Source organism: Tinamus guttatus, unplaced genomic scaffold (genome assembly GCF_059628265.1).
Source record: "Tinamus guttatus ecotype Peru unplaced genomic scaffold, ASM5962826v1 Tinamus_guttatus_pri_ptg000194l, whole genome shotgun sequence".
NCBI classification, from domain to species: domain Eukaryota; kingdom Metazoa; phylum Chordata; class Aves; order Tinamiformes; family Tinamidae; genus Tinamus; species Tinamus guttatus.
Window position 1 is genome coordinate 337,042 of NW_028288728.1, and position 21,733 is coordinate 358,774.

Genomic DNA, 21,733 nt, shown 5'->3' on the forward strand with positions numbered 1-21,733 from the left:
CACTGGAAATTCCCTTGCTGAACCTTTGGCTGTTGCCCTTCATCCTATCACTGAGGTCTGACTCCGTCCCCTCTGAGCCCCTTTGGCAGAGCCAGGTCCTGCCCTGGAAGCAGCTTTCTCTTTTCCAGCCTCCCTGCCTTCCTCCCGGCCCCTGCCACCATCACCGCCTCCTCGGGATCCTCCTCTGGCCTCACTCTGGGTCGCGCCGTCTCTTTTGCCCTGGGCAGCCCAGCGCCAGGGCCGGTTGTGGTCTGCACGTTTGCAGAGTTGTTGTGCCATGACGGCCACCGAGATGTGGCTCTGCGCCGTCGTCACCTCCAGGAGTAGCCCCCTGATCGGCCTGTCCTCTCCTCCTGGCATTCGGGATTCCCAAATGCTTTTGTTGCTTCCCAACAGCCAAAACTGAATTGTGTATTTTTGCTTTTCAGAAAGCCAACGCCAAGTGTCTGGAAACACCAAGGGGCGCAACGAGGATGCTGGAGAAGGTGGCCGCTTTCTGCTCAGGTGCCCGCGAGGTTCCCCAGTCCCCTGCAAATCCCTGGAGTGTGTTAATGACCCAGATCCAAGCACTGGCCTTCTGCAACACCAGATCTAACCCTTGGGATAGAAGCGAACAGCCAGTAGTCACACACAAGGGAGCGGGATTTCCACGGCTCTTTGTGGGCAATATGTGGATTCAACCTGCAGCAGAAACAGGAGCCTGGAGCTCTGCAACCCTTTGCTCCCAACATTTGGGTCCAGGCCTTTGGAGAGGGACTTTGCCCTTCCCCGGCACCGTTGCTCGTAACTGCTTTTATCACGCCCGGCAACCTAAGCGCAGGCTGCTTTTACGGCCTGCCCTTTAAAACTGCCCTTTACTGCTGTTTATCTCACTTATACACACATGTAGCCTCCAAACACAATCCTGCTGAGGGGTAGCCCCAGTTGCTGGGGCTCTGCTTCCTCAATCTGACATATTTAATCACTGACCTGATGCAACTGCTCTGAGCAGCGTGACTTTGGGCTCCTCACGTGATGGGGACACGTTCCTTGGAGAGAGGTTTCTGCTCAGCCAAAGCAGCCGCTTGCATCAAGCCCAGAGATCTCCACGTGTGTAACGGGGGAGTTCACATGAGAGCTCTTAGCTGAGTTTCACCTCAGTTGGCGACAGCCTCACACTTCTCAGTTTAGTGCAAAACCAGCACATTCCCTTTTCTAGGAAGCTTTTTTCCCCCCTGCCATTTTCCACCATGGATTTCATAAGGACCTTAATCTGTTATCTGCTCTCTTCCTGACTCATTGAGACTTTTTCCAGGAAATGGGGGCAGAAAACACCTCATCTAGACTTTTGCAAACTCCCGAGTGAAGAGATAAACACAGCTCAGATAACAGCTGTTCCGAACAAACAGCATTTGGAACCTGCAATTTGGACAGGGCAATCCAGACCCATTAGGCAAACGCTGGTGGGAAGCCCTGGTACTGGTTGCAGTGAGCAGAGCTGCACACACCAAGCCGGGGACAAGCTCCTCCGCAAACCGTAGCACAGGTTAGTGGTTATTTTGAGTTCAAATTTAATAATGATGAAAAGCTGTCAGTTGAATTTTCCTGCAAAATGCCACATCTTCCCTGTGTAAGCCTTTGCTTTTAGAGGTACATCTGGTAAAACAACCTTTTCTGTTCTTCCAGGTGACCAGGTAGCCTCTGATAGATGTGGAGCTCCAGCATGGCCAGAAGCAGCACTTTTCACAACTACTTTTTTTTTCTGCAAGAAATCATGTTTCTCACTGCTATACAGAGAAAAGCTTGAAAAGCAAAGAGATTCCACGCTTTCTCCGAGCGGTCGCCTCTCCAAAGGCCCCATTCATCTCTTTCTTGGTATGACAGTGTTTTTTCTAACTTCTCCTGTCTGTCAGCTAGGATTAAGAAAACACAGGAATTTTTTCAATGACACCACTAAAACTGAATGCACTGTTGCAGATACAGTCATGCCAGTGCAAGGCAGGGACAATATAAAGGAATTAATATCTATTTCCTCCATGATGCATAGCTTGTGTGTCATTTGCTTCCCAAAAATCAGAGAGGAGTGTCCATTAAAGGTTTTCTTCCCCCAAAGACTTGTACTTTGGATCAGATCCTGTTACTCAGTACTATTTTCATAATTTTCATCATTTTCAGGTCTTCACAAATAATGTACTATCTCTGTTTTTCCTTGTAAAAGCAACGTGTTTCAGGATGACGAAAGACTGCTATCTGCCTCTTGCAGCACATCCTGACAGCTGGGTCCTGGTGCTCCTCTTCCAAGGTTTTGCTGGATGCAGGGGTGGTTGCACTCGTACGTGTTCCTGCGGCCGTAATGTCAGCGCAACTGCAGGGACAAGGCAAAGAAAACAGATCCCATCCAGGAGGAGCCGCGTGTTAATGCGGCTCACATGGCTCTGAGCCTCTCTGAAGATTCCAATGAGAAACACAACTTTTCTATTGAAAAGCTCCTTCCTATGTCACTCTAAACACATTCAGAAGGAATCTACCAGGGTCATTAAAAGACCCAGAATGACCTAAAAGACTTTGAATGCTTCCCTGGAAGACAGGGAGAGAAGGAATGTGGGTGCAGCCCTTTGTGAGAAGGGATTCTGGAGCAACCTGCTGCTGGGAGTAGCTGGTGAAGATTTTGCTCAGTCATTGAGCAGAAATTTTGAAGAAATGGGAAGGAAAGGGCTAGAGGTCTGATGGCAGGTCAGATAATGCTACAGGGGACCTGCCACAGTCCTGAGCCCCTGCAGGGTCCCTCATTCTTTAACAGTTAATAGTGTGACAGTTAAGAGACGCCAGCTAATCTGCAAGGGTGAGACCTAATCTCAAGTTCAGAGGTGTCTCCTACCACCATAGGAGTTCCTCTGGGTTCACATCTTAAACTGTTTCACGTTAAACCCAGAGGAACTGCTATGGTGACAGGAGACAAGTCTGAGGTTAGGTGTTACCCTTGAGGAGTCTGTGGGACACTACCACAAAGCCCAGCTTGCTTCCCCCTCTCCCAGCGTGGCAGGTGTAGCTTTCCAGCAAGCCTCCTTGCACCTAGGCATGGAATGACAGCAAGAAAGGCCTGTTAAAACTAGAAGTGGAGCACGTGCAGGTGAGCTGCAGCTAAGGACAAGCTCCTGGGCTCACGCTGTGGGTGTGTGTGTTGGCATTCCTCCACGCTGCTCGGGAGCACGCTTCCGACCTGGAGCAGTGCAATTCCAACCACATAGAAAAGCAGCAGCTAAAGATCGATTTCAAGTGGGAGCAGCAGATGCCATGGCAGGAAAGGGTGCATGGCTAGAAAATTATTCCGGATGGGGTAGTGGTGGTGTAAAAATCATCCTTTTTGTTCTGGCCGATCACACATACCTTTTATTCTGATTGCTGAGAAACTGCTGGATCCTGCAGTGCCGTGGAAGTTCCCGGCATAGTTTCCCTTAGGGAAAGGCAAGCGAAGCCACGGTTTCCCTCACCCTCTGAGGATGCTCCTCGTGGCACAAGGAGCAGCCACGGGCTGTGCTGCGACGTCCCTCCAGCGGTAACGGAGCAACCTGCACCGCGGCCGGCACAGCCACGCGCGGAGCAGCAAGGCCCCGGGCTGCCCTGCTGCTCAACAACCCTCTACTTCTTACTGCTCTATTTGCAAGACCTCGAGCTTTCTCTGCATGATTTGTCCATGTTTCCAGAATCAAAATCATCATTAACATAACAATGCACTAAAATAATAAACTAAATAGGCATGGATTTTAATCAACAATAGAATCTGATTGCTTAAACACTTATTATTTTTTTTTAACTCCCCTCTCTCTAAATAGAGGACTCCCTGAAAAATTGTTAGAATACTTCTCACCTTTCCCTTGACAGAAATCCAGTGGTCTGAAATTCACCTGTAGGATATTTTTCCTAGGAAATTCTGAAAACAAGTGATACAATCAGTCGTTCCTTTTCACAAAAGCCATAACACTTAGCAATACCAATTTATTTATATTTAGGGAAAAAAAAACACAAGTACAGCCTAATTAAGATATAAAAACACTTTACTTATTTTATAGTAACCATGGAAGATTTAAAATTGATACAATTTAAGAAAATATCAATATTCACTACTCACAGAGAGTGGAAATATGAAGCCCCCTCCCCTTTCCAACTCCAATTATTTTGAAGATTAAAATGAATTAGTTATTTTCTCTACTTGGGGGAAAAATAAAAATGAGCCTTTCAGTATCTTATGCTATTAGAAACAGCAGCTGCTGCCAAGCACCAAGAGTACATGAATCATATTTTCCAGGAACACCAGTTTGGTAAGGAAGGGCATTCTGGCCTCCTCACTAGGCCAGCTCAATTCCACTGTAGTGCTGTTGCTTGAGTTTTTTCCAGGATCTAATATTATCTGAAGGGACAATTAACGATGGCTGCCTCAGAATATAACATTTCAGCCTAAAAGAAGTCACTACCGAATTTAGAGGCTAAAACAAGGTGAAATTCAGCTGCTTTGCTCTGAGGGCAGTACTGCTTTGTCTCCTGCCAGCGATGAAGAGAGAAATCTTCCAGATTTGATAAGCACTGGATGGGAAAACGTTATGTGAAGTCATGGAGCATGGCATGCAGTCCAGAGTTCATTTAAATGAGCCTTCAACCAGTTTCCCTCCAGACTGAGAGTCCAGTAATAATTTTTTGCTGATATAAAGTACTTGCCCTTTCTCTTGATGACATTATTACCAGAAGAAAACTTGGATTAATTGCTTCTTCTTTACATCACTCTGGCATTCTGGACATTTCTTCATCATCTGTAAATGAACACAATACATAGAATACATATTGAATTTCTCTATTAAGTTTGTAATCATGCAATATGAAATATGAGCCATGCTAGCCATATGAGACAGCCCTCAAGATGATATATCTATCTATTTTGAGATGCAGTGACACTGTGCAGTTTTACTGGCAAGTAATAAAATGAGGGGAAAAAAAGCCTCCCAGTGAAGTGGTTACAAACTTCAGAGCAGTTATCTCAGGTGAATTACAGCTCTTTTTCGGGAAGGCTAAAATACAGGAATGAGGAAACGCAGAGGCTGCAAGAGCTGTTGTGAAGTTTAGAAGTACGTGGTATTAGTAAAATCCCGTAACATCAGAGAGGAGTTCCTTGAACTCCCACTTCCTCCAGCACGGATCAGAAGGAAGTGATCTGCTGGACATCAGTGACAGAAAGGGCTGTGACTAAGATTTTTTAGAACAAGGTACAAGCAGTTCCTCACGCCACCACACACCCTGCTAGGAAGAGAAGGGCAAAAGACAGTGCATGAGGAAGCCTTTGCCTCCATGCAGGGCTCAGTCTCCTTCTCAATTCATCCTGATTTTCAAGAATCTGTTTTTCAGTCATTTGACCCCCTGATGAACCCAAACCATCCTTTTTATGCTCCAAAAAGGAAATGCTCTTCCAAGAGTTTAGCGTCCAGTCCAGAACAAAACAGGTTACAAATTAATTCTGACTAATTTTATGTTTATTCTTAAGAATAGTTATTGGCCAAGTGAAAATGCTTTGCCTATTTCAAGAGTGAGATAGTTAAAAACACATATATATTTGCAAGGAAGTCAGTATTATCAGCTCAATACGCTGAAATGCTGAAGCATTCCTTACTGGAAGAACCGCACTACAGTCAATGGTTATTTGTCCATACTATAGATGGCATAAATGAGAACAAGCAACAGTTTCTCTGGAATATTTGTGCTCTAGTAGAAGAGCACAAATAAATTACATATTTCAATACTAAAAAGCAGCTGAGGCCTCTGTACTGGAAGGTAAGGGCAGAAGGAGCATATGTTGGCATACCTTGTTTCACCAAACATGGTGAAAATCAGCCACCTCACTGTCACTAATCCCTTTAAAACCCCCTGAATCGGTGGAAAGTTTCCCAAATATTTCAAAATTATTCACTGACTGCCCCAGCTGTTAAAATAAAACTATCAAATTGGAAAGGACATCACAATTTGCAAAAACAAGTCACTGCGCCATTGAATACTGGCTTGTTAGTCACTTCCTTCATAAAGACAATGAGCCTGAAACTGAATTTAACCTGAAGAAATATGGTGAGTAACTTGTCAAAGAAAAACAGTCAATCTTCAAATCCAGTCTAGTCAGAGGTGACAAACCCCAATATTATCTGATGAGAGTTCACAGCACAGACACCACAAATGGATGGTTGCTCATTTCCTGTTGGTGAGGTTGTCTCTGCCATAAAAATCCCACCGTTGTTGGGAATGGACTCAACAAACCAAGACATGAACAGGAATAGGGATGGAATTATTAGGAGATTGTTCCTCTAGGTTTGAGGCACCTGGACTAACCTTTTTTTGTTGTTTTTTTTTGGCTCAGGAAGCTACCAAGTTTACTCTTGAGAATAAACTGAGAGATTACTGAGCTGAGATTACCTGCAAGAATCATGCCCTGTGCTTGTCATGCTGTTAAGAGTATTTCCTGGAGGCATCTTCTTTTGGCCACCATCAAGAGACTGGATGACTTTCACCTGACTCAATATATCTGTTATTATGTTCATATTTTCGTTAAACTGTGCTTGTCTTTTTTTGCTCTTTATCAGAGTTTCTCCCCAAAGAACTGTATTATGCTATCCCAAAGCAAACTTCCATCTTCCGAAGGAAAACAGCTGTTTTCGTGCTCCTGCCTTTGGCTGGCAAAGTGTGGGATCAAGTTTCCTTGTGACCTGCAAGATTATTCAGGTGATGCAGCAAATGGGGAAGTCATTGATAATGATTGACATCAATGGGGACTGACCAATTTCCCAAAATAAAATTTTATATGTGGCTTTCTGAAGTGAGAGTAATCTAGCAAATCAAAGTCACTTTAACCTCCCAAGTCTAAAAGAAGCACAATCACAAAGAGTGTTTTTTTAATAAAAATGAAGGCTGATCAGGTTTTGTAATTTGTTTATGAACTATGAAGAGGCAAATTAACCTGGGAATTAAGGTGAAATCCACTAATTTACTATATTAGTACTTCTGTGAATCCTTAGACCAGCAAAAATAATAATTACAAGTTATATCTTGCTGGCAAAAAGAGTTCTTCTGCCGACATTTACAGTGCAGATTTTTATGGGCTGAGATAATGCAAAAATTTCCCCTGTGGGATTATGAGTGCATACCCAACCATTAAACCCTCCAGATCTTAATTCCGTTCCTCTATCTTCACTCTTCAGCACCACAGATTATAAACACAGACTAAAAAAAAATCTTGACTCTTCCCTGAAGTGGAGTATTCCTTGAAGCAGAGGACATTGTTCATGAAAGAGTGGATGTTGATTTGTCTTTCTCAATCTTGGAACCTCAGTATGCATCTTTAGGAAAATCAAGAGAAAGCAACAGAGTTTTCTGCACTAGACCACTTGCAAAATGTAATTAGTTGGGATAGAGGCAATCATAGATTGGAAAGCAGAGGTAAACACATTTTAAAGGCAAACTTAGAGGCATTCAGTTCGGGAAAAAAAACTGCTGAATGCTTCTAAGGTCCATGATAGCTTGACAGCCTGATTATACTCTGTCACAGAAGGAATAATTGAGTACTCTGAAGTAGGCAACTGGCTTGGTTTTCCAATGTGCAAACAGCAAACACGAGGTGCCTTCCTTCAGTGTTCTTGTACTTTCCCACATTCTTTTTATGGTGCCATTGGACCAAGTCAGTCTTGATTATTGTATTTCATTTCTGCTATGTACTGTTTATTTTCTACATTCAGCTGACGTACTTCGGCATCCTCTTCCTGAGAAAGAGACCTTTCTCTGGAATCAAAATGACTGTTTATTGCATGCTTGCTTGTACGTTCAAAGATGAGAGAAATTTCTCTTCCTTCTCTCTGTTTTTGTTGCTCCTTGAGCTCTACTGATTAACAGCCCTTTCACCACCTACAGAACTACTCAATACTCTTGTGTTGTGCTTTAATGCCAAGGATCACAGGCATCACTGATTATTCTCCAAAATACAAGTGTAGGGAATCAAGTGTTGAGTAAGATGCTGCCAAACACACACTGAGGCATTACTTACCTCCTCTTACCCAAAGAACTGGGACTGCAACCAAGAGCCTATTCAGCCAGGAAGACTGGGGGACAGGATAACGAGCAAGAATTTGCCATTATCTCCTGATAGTGCCTTACAGGAGGTTTTTACAAGGGAAAGAATAATGGAACTAGGCAAGGAAAAAATGTTTAAACAAGGATTCAGATGTACAAGAGAATCTTTTTTCCAGTTGATGTCTAAGGCCTGCTGCCTGAATCACCCTGCAAAGAAAAACACCTGGAAACAGCTCTGAAAGAACTGCACAGACTGTCCAAACCACAGCATAAGGCAGGAGTCTGCCTTCAATCAAACTGAAGGGCATGGGAATGCCAGAGGAGATGCTCTGGAGGTAAACCTTTCATCATGATTTGTTTTTGTTTGCTTGGCTGTTTGTCTAAACAGAGAAATGACAGTTCCATGGATTTCCACATGGTTCTCTTCAAAAACATAAAAATCCACTAGCAGTTTTAGGAAAAACTGAAATCAATAACAAGATAACCTTTAAGACCTGCTCCCAACATGTTTTGCAGCACGTGAAGGCACATAATGGACATTTAAAAGGCACATCGTCCTCAGATTTGCAGTTAGAGCAGTAGAATCTTCCTAGAACAGCAAATGAGAGGGAGAAAGAGAGAGAGGGAGAGGAGGATGACTACATTCCAGTAACATGTGCATTTCTCACACATACATGCGTGCAGTGCACTATAGAAAACAAAGACCAAGGGTGCATTCAGTGAATTTGAAGAAGCCTCTGTTGTGCTATTTCTTTCACATGGCCTTTCTCATTCTCTACGCTTCAAATCCACATTCAGAAACAGAGATTACATCCTTGCATTACAAGGAAGTCGGCAAGAAAAATCTCTAAATTCTCAGGAAACCATTACATCACCGGGCTAAAGAAAATGCAGTCCTTCAATAAAACAGATGCAACAAGCAGAACGTACAAATTCCACTTAGCCTATCACACTAATCAGTACAGTGACACAATTTTCATTTTGTGTAATTTATCCTATTCCAGAGAATTGGGGAGATTTGCACTTAAAACCTCACCTATACGTACCATACTCTGGCTCTATTTGTAGAGGAAAAATGGGCACAGCTCCAGAGCTCGGGGTGGCTCTCACGTTGCCAGTTCCTTTGGATACTTCTGTCTTTGGCAGTTCAGGTTTGCGTTCCTGGCTGAAGCAGAAGGAGGAAATCTTTCTTTGAATTTTCTCTGGCATCTCGCTCTTAGAGGCAGCTGCATGTGAGCACAAGAACACCACACAGAACAGGGTAACAAAGGACACAATCCATGGCACTTTGCAAAGAGTCTATTAGCAGCAGTTCCCAGTGAGATTTTGCTGTATAAAAATAATCAAAAAAGAATAAAAGACAAAACACCCCTCCACAAATAATTTAAATAACTATTTTTGTAAGCCACATTGGTAACAGAAGTTTCTGTTATTTGCCTATAATGCTATTATTGGGAAAACTTTTACACTGAAATAGGTCTGTGGTAAATTCTCCCCAGGTACAGTTGGTCTTGATCCACTCTTGCAGCCCCATAGGTGCAAAAGTCTGCCTTCAGCTATAAACCTATTGCACATTTTAAAGGAAACTGCACTATTACTGATTTTCTTCCTGTACCTTTGTACTTCCCCATCTACACCTTCCCACTGTCTTCTCTTATACTCATTTTTTATGTTATTTGGACAGGGCCAATTGCTTTTACCTTCCTTTACACAATTTAGTGCAGGGAGCTCACAACTAAGGCTCTTGGACTGTACCCAATAATACTAGTAAAAATATAAAGTCAAGAAATGTTCATTCCCAACCTTGTACATGGCTGGGAGCTTTCATGGGAGCTTTGTTGTCTTCTGCTTTCGTGCACCAGTTCTTCAGACTGGAGCCAGTGCTCCCTTCGTTTTGCACCTGCTGCTGCAGTCGCTTCTCTCCCTCGCCGCAGACCAGCCCAGTCAAATCTTTACACATCTGCCTGAACTGCTCTTTGTGGTGAGGGCGTACAAACATGGAAAACCCTGTCCAAGAGAAAACACAGTCAAATACACAGGAAAAGCAATGTCTGACAACAGGATACTTGTTGCTTTGGAAGCTGAGCAACGCCGACTGGATTCTTCAGAGTATCAGCTGCATGGTGGAACATCTGATTGTTTTGTTGATTTTATACTTCAGGGGTTTTCCTTGCCAGAAGGCAGATGAGTATTTGGTATTGGAAGCTGTCCACTTGCCTGGAAATTCTTCCACTCTCTACAGCTAACCATAAATATTGGATCTAGTGCTTCAGGAAGCAATTGATCCAGCTAAAACAAGAAGACACTGTATCTGAAAAGACTTTCTCAGAAAAAGTAGCCCTCATTACTGCCTGGTTAGTTGAGGATTCAAAACATGTGCTCAGAAATTCAAAAAAAACCAACGATTTATTGCCAAGCATGGACAGTCCCATAGTGGAGTCCTCTGAGGTGAATACATTTGCTCCCTAAAGATAGGAATTCACTTAGGAAACGACTATGACTCACAGTGACACACAGTTCATTTCTTTCTCATTCTTCATTATATAAAAAAGAATTCGATTAATTTACACAATACAAAAAATGTTTTCTAAAAATCTGTCAAGTCAATCTCTTCAAGACCAATAATGTATTTATCATTTCCTGCAGAGGACAGATGAAACCACTTCAGCATTTCCCAGCATGTGCATTATGCATAATCTCCTATAGATGAACTCATCCAAAAGACACGGGAAAAAAGTGGGATTAAAATGTTACATTGCACATGTAATATTTCCTTGATGGAGACATCGCTTAATCAAGTCCAGGATGAAGGCTCGACTGAAGGGTAGCACTGGAGTTACAGAGGTCTTATCTCAGTTTTATTTTAAGTATTATTTTAAAAAAAGACAATTCCTAAACTAAAGATGCAGAAGAAACATAACCTTGCTGTTTTTTGCTCTTAGATGATATTAAGTATACTACAGCTAGTTCCATCTATCTGGTTCACAAATAAATAAATAATAAAAGAATGAGAAAGGCACAGATATTTTGCCAATGCTAAAAAGCTATGCAAAGAAGTGGAGTTTTCAAGCTAACTTCAAATAACTGGTGAGGGACCACTGCTTACAAGAGATCACGGCACTGTATCTTCTTTTCAATTAAATAAAAAGCATTTAATGTCCCTTACTTTGCAGGAGATGAAAGTCTTCAGGTGTCTCAGTGGTGAGGGCTGCTATCACTGATACCATAGCATGATAGTTATCTGTCTTCTTGTAAGCTAACAATGCTTCATAGAAACGGTTGTACGAGCTTTGATTCAAAGCCTTTTTCACATCCCTGAGATACGTAGTCCTCAGCATCTGGTGGTGATCATCTGTCCTCGAGCTGGAAGCTTTTTCAGCATCTTTCCCTGGGCCTTGGCTGGGATTTTTCCCTAGGAGACAAAATCCACATGAGCAGCTCTTGGAAGGGAGCCAGCAGGTCTGCCCTTTGCATCCATCACTCTCCTTGTGGGGAAGGGTGTTCCTGAGCGACCGTAAAGCAGTAACGTGACATGACAACGCGCCACGACCCTGGGCAGAGCCCAGCCCTGCTCCTGCCAGCGGAACTGGACAAATTAATTCCGTGGAACCTTCAGAGTTCCGCTGGGTTTTGCTTTAATAGGGAAACATGTCCCTGAGGAATGAGAGAAAAGGTCACAAAAAAGTGCATGGAGGTCAGCAAAAGTAGAATTTAGTGCTGCACTTTGAAGAAGGAGAAGCATCACAAACAGATGGCTTAGCCAGCTGTGCTGGCCTGCCCTAAGGGTAAGTAAGTAAGACTTAATTCAAAGAGTAGATTCATCCTCCCTTATTATGAAAGGGGAAAAGGCATTATTTTTTCAGACAGGAATGCATAAATTCAAATGAGAACAACTAATCTGAAACAACAAACAAAATAGTACAACGAAATAGGAGCAATTAAGCACATCCTGCTAACCTGCAAGCAGATTTCAGTACAGAAAGGTTGTTCATGGAAAACAACCAAAAATCAGGAAAATAAATCTAAATAAACAGCATGGCTTCACAGATGAAAAGCTTTTAAAGCCTTACAAGAAAAACTGACAGCTTTTTTGATTTTTGTTTTAAAGACAAGATTAGCTTTTGACTACTCTTTACTCCCTAAAGAAGGCAAAACTAAGCTGATAAAACCCTTTCCCATAGAAAAATGTCATTCAGGAAACTTAAAAAAAAAAGGAAATGACTCTGGTGAAGTAAAACTTAATGAACTAAAAGTACTAATTACCCTACTTGTTTCTTTGTTAGAAATATACTGAAAAATATCCTAGATGTTCTCAGGAAGATCATGCAATCAAATCAGAACTGGACCTTTGATTTTCAAAAATAAATACTGAACAGTGTGAGATTAGAGGGTGCATGCAGAAATTATGTACACTTTACTATATGAATGCAGAAAACACTGTAAATTCTCTGGTAGGGACCAATATGTGACATAATAAAACATAGTATATATTTACTTGGAATTATGCTTTTATTTAACATGAAGTGTACCTGCACTATTCAGTCCTGTTGTTAAGTGGAATCCTCCCTTGTTCAAGTGGAGCTCGGGGTTCAGCTGAGTGCAGGAGTCCTTTGAGAATGTGGTTTTCTGCTGGCTCTGTTTTTCTGCTGTTAAATCAAACCAGTCCATTAACAGTGAACCCAGGGAAGAATGAAAAGCATCATTCTGTGTTCCAAGTGTGTCAACTCTATGCTTTGAGATACAGATGTATTCCCCTGGTAAGAGAGGATGGGACAAGACCCTGCTTTTTTTTTTTTTTTTTTTTTTTTTTTTTTAACTATTTCTCCAGTGTTTCAAAGACTTCACAAGCTTTACAATGACATGATTACCCTCTTTTCACAATTCTGGTGGCATTACATGCGTAGCAAGGAAGACAGAAGAACACACAAAAATGTTTTCAGATCTATAAGATTCAAGATTTAAATTGATCTGTTAAAAAATAAAAAGAAATAAAATGTCATCTTTACTAGATATGGTGTAACAAATGCTCAGGCATCCATCTATACTTATAAGAAGGCTTATGAGAAAGAAGGTGTATTTAATTGAAAAAAAATAGAGTTTAAAGTAGAGAGGAGAATCAAGGCTGCTACATAATCACCTCCAATGCACACACGGCACTTGAGCACCCTACAAACACCTTATGATGAGCATCTTATCTCATTTAATTAACCGGAGATATAGAGTTTTTTGATGTTTTGGAGTCCTGGTTATCTAGTTCCATTTGGCTTAATCAAAACTGCTTTCCAACCTGACATTCCTGTATATTAGGTGTGTCTTGCTCTGTGACTGGATAAAGTCCCTCAAAGCACACAGGAGCCTGCACAGTGCTGGAAATAAACTCCTCACCTATTTTGTTGGCCAGGGTCTCTCGCTGCTCTCGCCGGAGGCTGTGCTCGGGTTTGTAGCCACAGCCCACTCCAGTCAGATTACAACATGCTTCATCAAACTGCTTTTTATGTTGAGGCCGAACAAACTGGTAAAATTCTTTCATTAAACAGAGGGGAAATAAATCAGTCCACAATAGGTAAACACCACAGAAATATATGATGCCAAGGTTTGTTATAAAAGAAAGAAAATTTAAAAAGCACTAGTAAATAAAGTTATCTAGTAGTTTATACAATAACAATGCTTACAAAGTACACAGAAGTTACATACAGTTCAGTCTTCCTGCAATAGCTGCACATTGCAACTGTAATTCTTCTACTGTAAATATGAAGTAGTTTTACCTCTCTGTGAAAGAGATACTTGCAAAAAAGAAAGTGAGCAACCTCACAAACCGTGTGTGGGCCTCCAAGTATCCATCTAGGCAAGTTGCAAAAAAACCAAGTGACATGCTGTTCATTTCACTGCTCATCTTACTCCACTGTTAACTGGCTGCCTATCACTAGCCTAAATGCCACTACAAGTCAAATGAACTTTAGACTTCAGATATCTGTCATTTTTTGTAAACCAGATTTAAATGTTTACCTTAATTTGGTTATCAGAAGTTTTCTTATTTCTTTAGTAAGACAGATATAGTGGGAAACAAATTGTGGCTGCTATTAGTACTAAGTACTTACAGGGAGCTTCCCTTAATTTAAAAGCATTTACAAAAGTGGCTTTCCTGTCTGATTTTTTTAGTTGAAAGAAGTCAGAAAAATCTGTCTTTACTCTTTCATGTGATTTGCAGCTCTTCTGGTTTCCTGCTGTAGTATGTGCACTATTACCACGGAGCGTCAGCTATTGAAAAGAATTGTTGATAGGGTCAATAAAAGTGCTGTTTTTCAGCAATGGCTCTGCTCTTCACAGACTTCCCATCTCCCTTTCTCACTAATTAAACGCTTAAGCTTCAGCTCCTTTCCTCTTTTCAAAGCTGATTTGACCAAATTAAGGGGAAAAGTAAAAATCAGAGAGAAAACGCATTAAAATGTTGGTGGGAATCTAAGTTCCTCTCAATGCATTCCTTAAAAATCCAGGCAAATAACATGTAAATCTGCAAACCTACGTTTGCCCACACTCACTTGCTTCATACTCACCATTATTTAAATATTAAATTTATGTAGTTATTCTGTACACTTGCTGTCTTAACACTGAACTCTTCTGAATGCATATATCCAATTCCTCACAACCATACTCTTCATCTTACCTCCTAAATCACAGGGAATAAGCTATACTTAGGATTTTAAAATAACACATTTTTTCTATGGGATGCAGGTACTCTTTATTTTAGGCCAATTGTTAAGCAAAGTAGGGCGTGATAACTAGACTAGTAATGCATTTGCTCTACGATGGGGCAATATAAATTGATGAACATCAACAGTTATCATCTTGATCAATCCTTACTTCAAAGGTAAAATATGTCCTTGTGAAATAATGAAGACTAATTAAAAGACAAAGGCTATGTCATACAGATACCAGAGAAGTCGTCATACCTCGCAGCAAGATATGCTTTTTCTGATCCTCTATAAAAAGGGAGCTCATTTGACATAACATAGCATTGAAGTCATCTGTTTTCTTGTAGTGCTGAAGAGCCTTTGAGAAGAGATCATAGTTTTCCTGGCTTAAGGTTTCCTTCACTGTTGCAATGTATGATGTAGCCCTGGCCTTCGTTGGCTCAGTCTGATCTGCTATCTTATCTGTTTGCTAAGAAGACAGGAAGACTTTATAGTAAATAGGATGACTTGAGACCTAAAGAATGCACTTAACACAAAGCAATGCTTTCAGCCAACATGTTAGCATGTCCCATGCAGTAATGGTAATCATCCAAAAGGGCATGTATCCATGTGTTATTCTCTGAAAAGAAATTCAAGAACTTCAAAGCCACAAAAGAAACACAAGTCTAATGGGAGCTATTCTCCCGGAAATGTTCATCTCTCTAAAAAGAAAAAACCTTCTTAGGTATATGAAGCAGGAAATTCAAGTCACAAGCTGCATAATTAATTACCCGTGGTTTGCAAATCATCTTTGAAAAACAGTGTACAACAATAATTCACAAGTGCAAAAATAATGCACAACAGAAACCCACATATTGCAGTAGGATGTGACCACCTTCCCAAGTACAATTGGTCAGTTGTGCTGTTTGAGGCTCTGCAGTCGATCAAAAAGAACACCCTCCAGCCTTAAACACCTGAACAACAGGAGAGAGGATGTTTAAGATAGCCACAGCCAGAGGACCTTTTTGTTTTTAATCTACTAACTCTGCCTGTAATGTCTACATTTGAGAAACAGCAAGACAGAAACAGATTTCAGATACGCAGAGCTGAACATTTACAGTTGTGGGGGATTGATATAATTGTACTGGCACCAGTGTCAGCCCACATCAGTCACCTGTCTCCCCAGAAATTTCAAATTACTACATTCTGCAGTTTAATATTCTAAGGGATGGCATATATGTATAAAAACACATACCTGATTGCTGACTAGCTTTATTTTCTTCCTTCCTCCTTTCTGCTCGTCTGTTAACCTCTTCTCATACTGAAGGGACAGTGTTGACAGACGCTGTGCCTGGAAAGATGGTAGGAAAATAAATAAATAAAAAGCTTTTCAAACTTATTGTTCCCTTAACTTAGTCATTTCCTGTAAAAAAAAAAAAAAACATTCAAGCTAAATCAGTGTAATAGACCCCAGGGTACATATCTGTTTCTCAAGGGTGATCACTTAGTGCACAGTTTCAGAAAAGAGGAAATTGAAAACAAAGCTGGTCTTTAGAGCACAAATTCTGATTAAGCAACCTGGTCTAATGGTTAACTACTCCACGACGACCATGTGTGAGTGAACACCTATGTATGAGTGATTCCCCACATAACAACTCTTCACTCTCCTGCCTGGAAGTACTTTTCTTCTGAAGAAATGTCAGCTCAGAGCATTTCTTCGCATACTGACAAAGGAAGTCCAAGAAGTTTTGGCATCTAAGGACAGATGGGACCAGAATAGAAATATTTGTAATTTTACCAGATGGGACAGGAGTAGAAATATTTGTAGTTTCATAAGTTCTTCAGCATCTCCCACTCCTAGTAGCAAAGAATTGCATTTGCACTGCAGTGACTGATATTATGAATATATACTGAGGCCCCAAAGAGAAGTGAGTTGGCATAAGCAAGGAGTAGAATTGCTTAACAGTAAAGTCTCCAATATTAGCACAGTAACAACCCTATTAAAAATAATCATCAGAGTAACAGATGAAGCATGGGATAGCCCCATATTGCCTATTAGTTTCTACCTGCCTCTTGAGAAAGAGGGATATGTCAAGTGATTCATTTCTTTGCTCTTGCCCAACAAAAGAATTTCTTAGCAAACAGGTGATCATCAGTGTATTTGGTAAATAGTGCTGTTTGTTTGTGTAAGCAAACAGCAAAACATGGATATCCCTCAATTCCATTATGACTGCTCGGCACCTCTATTCAGATCTAGGATTAAAAAGTACACAAACATTAAAAAAAGTCCCAAAGAAACCCAAACATCCAAGCTAGCTAGGGTCTTCAGATTTGCTGGTTTGTAGAGCCAGCTGCAAATCAGAAACACAGATTTCAGTGAACTTTTAATACAGCAAGGACACTGAATTCCAGACAAGTCTGCGCAGGATATGTGGAAATATGCAAGCCATTTAAATATATTTTACTTGAATACCATGCAACAGAATGAAGAATTGGAATACAAGCAGTAAATCAAACTGGTACATGCCCGCAAGTCAGCAACTCAAACAGAGGCATCTTCCTAATCCTGGCTAGGTAAAGGCACCATCTGCACCAGGACAACCCGACGACACCGGGCTTCTGACAGATGTGCTTCCACAGGGCATATCTCGAAGGGAAAACTCATTAATGGCAACGGTCAAATCATTCCTCAAATGGATTCATGGATTCTGGGACTATTTCTTGAACTTTTTTTTTTTTTTTCCTTCTTTTTTGGGACAGCAAACACCTTTACTCTTAGAGGGCACTTCTCCCTCCAGCCCTTTTTTTTTTTTTTTTTTTTTTTGAAAATGACTGCAGTTGAATTCCTGCATTTGGGGAACATGGTTTCATCAAATCCTGGATAAAGCTGATAACAAGAGAAACTGTGATGGACGGTTGGGAAAACCAAAAAAGCACACCAACCATGTTATCAGTCCAGATCTATCAGTTCTTAACATTAGCTCATCGCCACAGAGCAGAAACCGGCTCCCTCAGAGGCACTGGCTGTCTCCAGACTGCGCTCCCCAAAGCCTCAGCCCCAGTTTGGGTGCAACAGAGGATGACTGGAGAATCCTCCAAGGCAGAGATGAGTAGTAATGCGACATCAGCAAGTGGTAATGAGCTGACTCATTGTTGAGCCATTAGCCAGTCTGTTTATCTGGCTTGATAAAATGCTGAACTGGCCCCAAAGCAGTGCAGCTGTGTTGAAATGACACTGTAGCTGAGTTAGTGGGTCCTGGGAGATATGCCAAGCTTTCCAGAGAATAATTTTGAGATTTTCACTATGAATGTTTAGGCTGCCTGTAGGCAATGAAGTGGATTTCTCAGTCAATGACATAAGATAAATACTCTCTACGTTGTCTGTTACTCCAGGCTTGTGCATTCTCACATCCCTACACCCATATCTCTTAGGCCCTTAAATATTCCCTAGATATTCCTTACACCTTGAAGCTTCCCTTTGTGAATCTTTCCCCTAATCAAACTGCTTAGGGATGCTGCAGCTGTCATCTTCTAGGCATTCCTGGAGTCCACAAAACAGGCTGCTGACCAAACAACCTGCAAGCCAGCAGTCAACCACCCCTGCTGATGATAACACGGTAAGGAAGCTACTTCATCAACAACCACCTGCAGAGATTGAGATGGCAAGAGAAAAACAGTCCAGTCAGGGATGTATTAGAAAATCCAATCCAAGGGAACAGAAACCCAGTATAATAAGCCTTGTTATTCATAATGAAATAGTAGACCTCTTCTGGTTCAAATTATAAGATTACTAATTCATAGCCATTTCTACCCTCTTTTTCCCCCACTTCCCCTTTATAAAAAATAGAGCATCGGTTCACTTACTCAACACAGGAGGAACTGCATACTTACCTCTTTACTTAAAGCTCTTTGCACTCTGAAGAACATGGCTTGCTTTCAGCAATCTACATGATCAGCTATCATAAAGCACAATACAAGTGTGTATCTGTTGCTCATGCAGTAAAAGCCAACAAGACCTTTTGTTTAAGCCCAGTTATGATAACTTTTTTTCCCAAGTGTGGGGTTGAATTGGTATCTCTAGGCTAATGCCAAACTCATTTATTTTAGAGCCTACAGCTTCTACTCTAAAGCAAGTACATTTCCAGGGTATTTTTCCTACCTTTTCCTCTCCTGGCAAGCCATCTTCCTCCTCTGCATCCTCACGGCTCTTCTCGTTTCGCTCCAGGGCGTCCAAGAGGCCGGTGCACTGCTTTCTAGGGCTGAGCAGCTCTTGTTCATATTCTATGCATAGGCTGGATGCTGCATCTCCCTTTACTGACAGCCCTGCATAACACAGATGAAAAAAAAAAAAAAAACCAGCATGTTAGCTCCTGCATTCTGTGTTACTTCTTATTGCCTCAGGATTAAATGTAGCAACCCACAAATATATGCTGGTTTACCCCATCTCCCACATCTTGAGGGGGAACTGTATCGTATGGCTTGAAAAGCTTATTTTGGTTAAGCGCTCCCCAAATGGCTCAAGCATTTGCTACCACAATCTGGTGGCTAGAATTCCACTCAAACTCTACCCCCATCCCTCCAAAAAAACTAAAAACAAACAAACAAAAAAAATTACTGCCACTACTGTCTGTGTTTAACTAGATTTATGTATTGCCCCAAAATTGAGTTCCTGCTTTTAAATGGCCTTTCTGTGAAATGTGTTTAAAAAAACAAAAATCATAATACACAGTTTTTAAAGCCTACAATCTCACAGTATTAGGTCCTACAAGACACTGTCACCTCATCTCTCCAGAATACATTTTCCCATTCTCTAGGGTCCAGATATACTTGGTTTCAAATATCAGAACTTCAAACTGCTGGTAGTGTTAAATGAGTATTAATTTGCTACTTCCAGAAGGCATTTTCTTCAAAATATATTTCCTCTTTCTTGTGGAATGACTTGAAACAGAGACAGCTGCTACAAAAAGTCACTATTTTGAAAAGAATTAAAGCGGGCCGAAGTTAAAAATTCAGTACAAAACACTCAAGCAAAAATTAAGACTGCATGCAGCTTGATGTTACAGCTAATTCAGTGCATCTGGAACCAGATATTAGAGGTAATGCAGCTTCTTCCTTCCAGTTCACTCATGCTGTCCACCCCATCTTAGAGGTAGATCTAGCGATCATGTGGATGAAGGGTAAATGGTTTAGCAAACTGGTGCGATTCAACCAGCAGTTACACAATGGATAGATTCAGCTCAAGGGAAGGAGCATAAACGCACAGCTGGAAATAGAGAAAAAGGCTGTCAGCCCTTTCATCGACAGCCTGCAGTCACAGTGGTTTAGATGCAACGTGAAATCAATTGCATCTGTTCTGGAACCATGGTTTTAAAATTCAGCTTAGTTGTTCTGTTCAGCAAGGAGTGATCTGGAGCAGAACACTCTGCAAGAGATTCTTATGTGAGAAATACTTCACTCTTTGGCACTAGTTAACCATAAATTCTAAAATATTGTTTTCTTTGGAGGTCAATGTGCTCTACCACTTTAGTCAGATCATTGTGTAGGAGTCATTTTGTACAACAGGATGGAAGAGGGGCATAGGAAAAGCAGTGCTGTTCAGAAACAGTCTTACAGCTCTTACTTTTCAAACTATCTGTGATATTTCCCTGAAAGCTCCCTTTTCTTCAGGGCACACCTTCAGGTTTCACCACTTTCTTTGCCTGCTAGTCCCAAGTGCCTCCCCAGTTCCCTAATGCTAAGCTATGCCCTCTCTGATCAGACTTTTACATCAGTCATTGAGCCCTCCTTGCCCTCTGATCCAGTTCAGCTTCCAGTTTCTTGAGCCACCTTCCCTGGTTTGGTTTAGAACAAATATAACCCAGACTAAACAGAAGGGTACCTATGAGGACCTAAACCTACCTGCTCTCTTCCTCTTCAAACTTGGGACATGGTCATCCAGTTTCTTGGCTTTCCTCACAGATGGTATCTGGTCAGATGAAGTAGATGGTGCCATTCCCCCTTCACTCAGGGCAGCAGAAGGGCATTGTGGCACGGGTGGGGGCATCTGCAAACAGTTTAGAAACATTACAGTAGGCAAAAGCTACTTTTCCATCCATTAACTACTCCCCTTGCAACAGAAATCCCTGCGGCGACCCGACAATATCCCATTTTTCCCAAATAAATCTGATAGCAAGATCATCAAGCATTTTGGATTTATGTTTTTCTGACAACAAGACATAATAATTAGAAACTGACATAGACAGATAAAGTGTAGTGCACAAAATAGCCTGTGTAACAGAGAAGGAGTCAAGTCACTAGTCAGAGCAACTGCTTCCAGATATTATCCCCGCAAAATATCAAAACGCATGAGGTTTTGGTTCTTATTTACCATGAAATTCCCATTTATCATTGGAAAAGGTTATTAAATCATCCAGTCTCATTCATCTGCAACTTATTATGCTGATTAACTTGTATTTGGTCAAAGCATCTCCAAGGACATCATCCAAGTCTGTTTTCTCTAATTTTAATTTCTCATTTTGGAAGGGAAGAATCCCTCATGCCCCAGGAATTTGCCCTAGAAGTTAGTCCTAATATCTAGCAAGTCTGGAATTATTTCTAACATGACTGGCTTTCTGCATCTGGTTCTTGTTATGCCAATGCAACATGATATTCCAAATAGAGTGGGTCTCATGGCTTAGTAGTTCCAGTTTCTAACATAATCAAAAAAAATTTTAAGGACACTTACGATTTCTTGAGCAACACGGAAGAAGAGAGAGACACCTCTGACTGCATGCCCAAAGTTGTCATAAACCTTCACGTAAGGGCGGACCCATGAAGGTAGCTTGTCTCTTACATCACCAGTTGTGAACCTGTGTAGGATTCAACAAGGAGAGAATTATTTTTGCTAGGTGGCCAGGTGCATTAACCAGATGATAAATTAGGGCCTAAAACAAGTAAAAAGAACTTTTATTTTCTTATTATTCCTAACTGCACAATATTCACAACTAGGG

The 21,733-nt window shown here is 41.3% G+C and overlaps 1 protein-coding gene across 1 annotated transcript in view; it reads right to left on the bottom strand.

Moving 5' to 3' along the window:
- Positions 1-4,607: 4,607 nt before the first annotated feature.
- Positions 4,608-21,733, bottom strand: part of RTEL1 (regulator of telomere elongation helicase 1) — a 41,969-nt gene continuing 24,843 nt past the window's right edge. Inside the window, exons 24-35 of the mRNA XM_010213946.2 lie at positions 21,469-21,592; positions 20,643-20,787; positions 18,904-19,067; positions 16,000-16,095; positions 15,024-15,234; positions 13,459-13,596; positions 12,603-12,719; positions 11,240-11,485; positions 9,877-10,080; positions 9,120-9,299; positions 8,559-8,662; positions 4,608-4,784 (exon numbers count right to left, since the gene is read on the bottom strand). Of these exons, the coding sequence (XP_010212248.2) occupies positions 4,713-4,784; positions 8,559-8,662; positions 9,120-9,299; positions 9,877-10,080; positions 11,240-11,485; positions 12,603-12,719; positions 13,459-13,596; positions 15,024-15,234; positions 16,000-16,095; positions 18,904-19,067; positions 20,643-20,787; positions 21,469-21,592 (1,801 nt within the window). The 3' untranslated portion in view covers positions 4,608-4,712. The remainder of the gene's footprint in view (positions 4,785-8,558; positions 8,663-9,119; positions 9,300-9,876; positions 10,081-11,239; positions 11,486-12,602; positions 12,720-13,458; positions 13,597-15,023; positions 15,235-15,999; positions 16,096-18,903; positions 19,068-20,642; positions 20,788-21,468; positions 21,593-21,733) is intronic.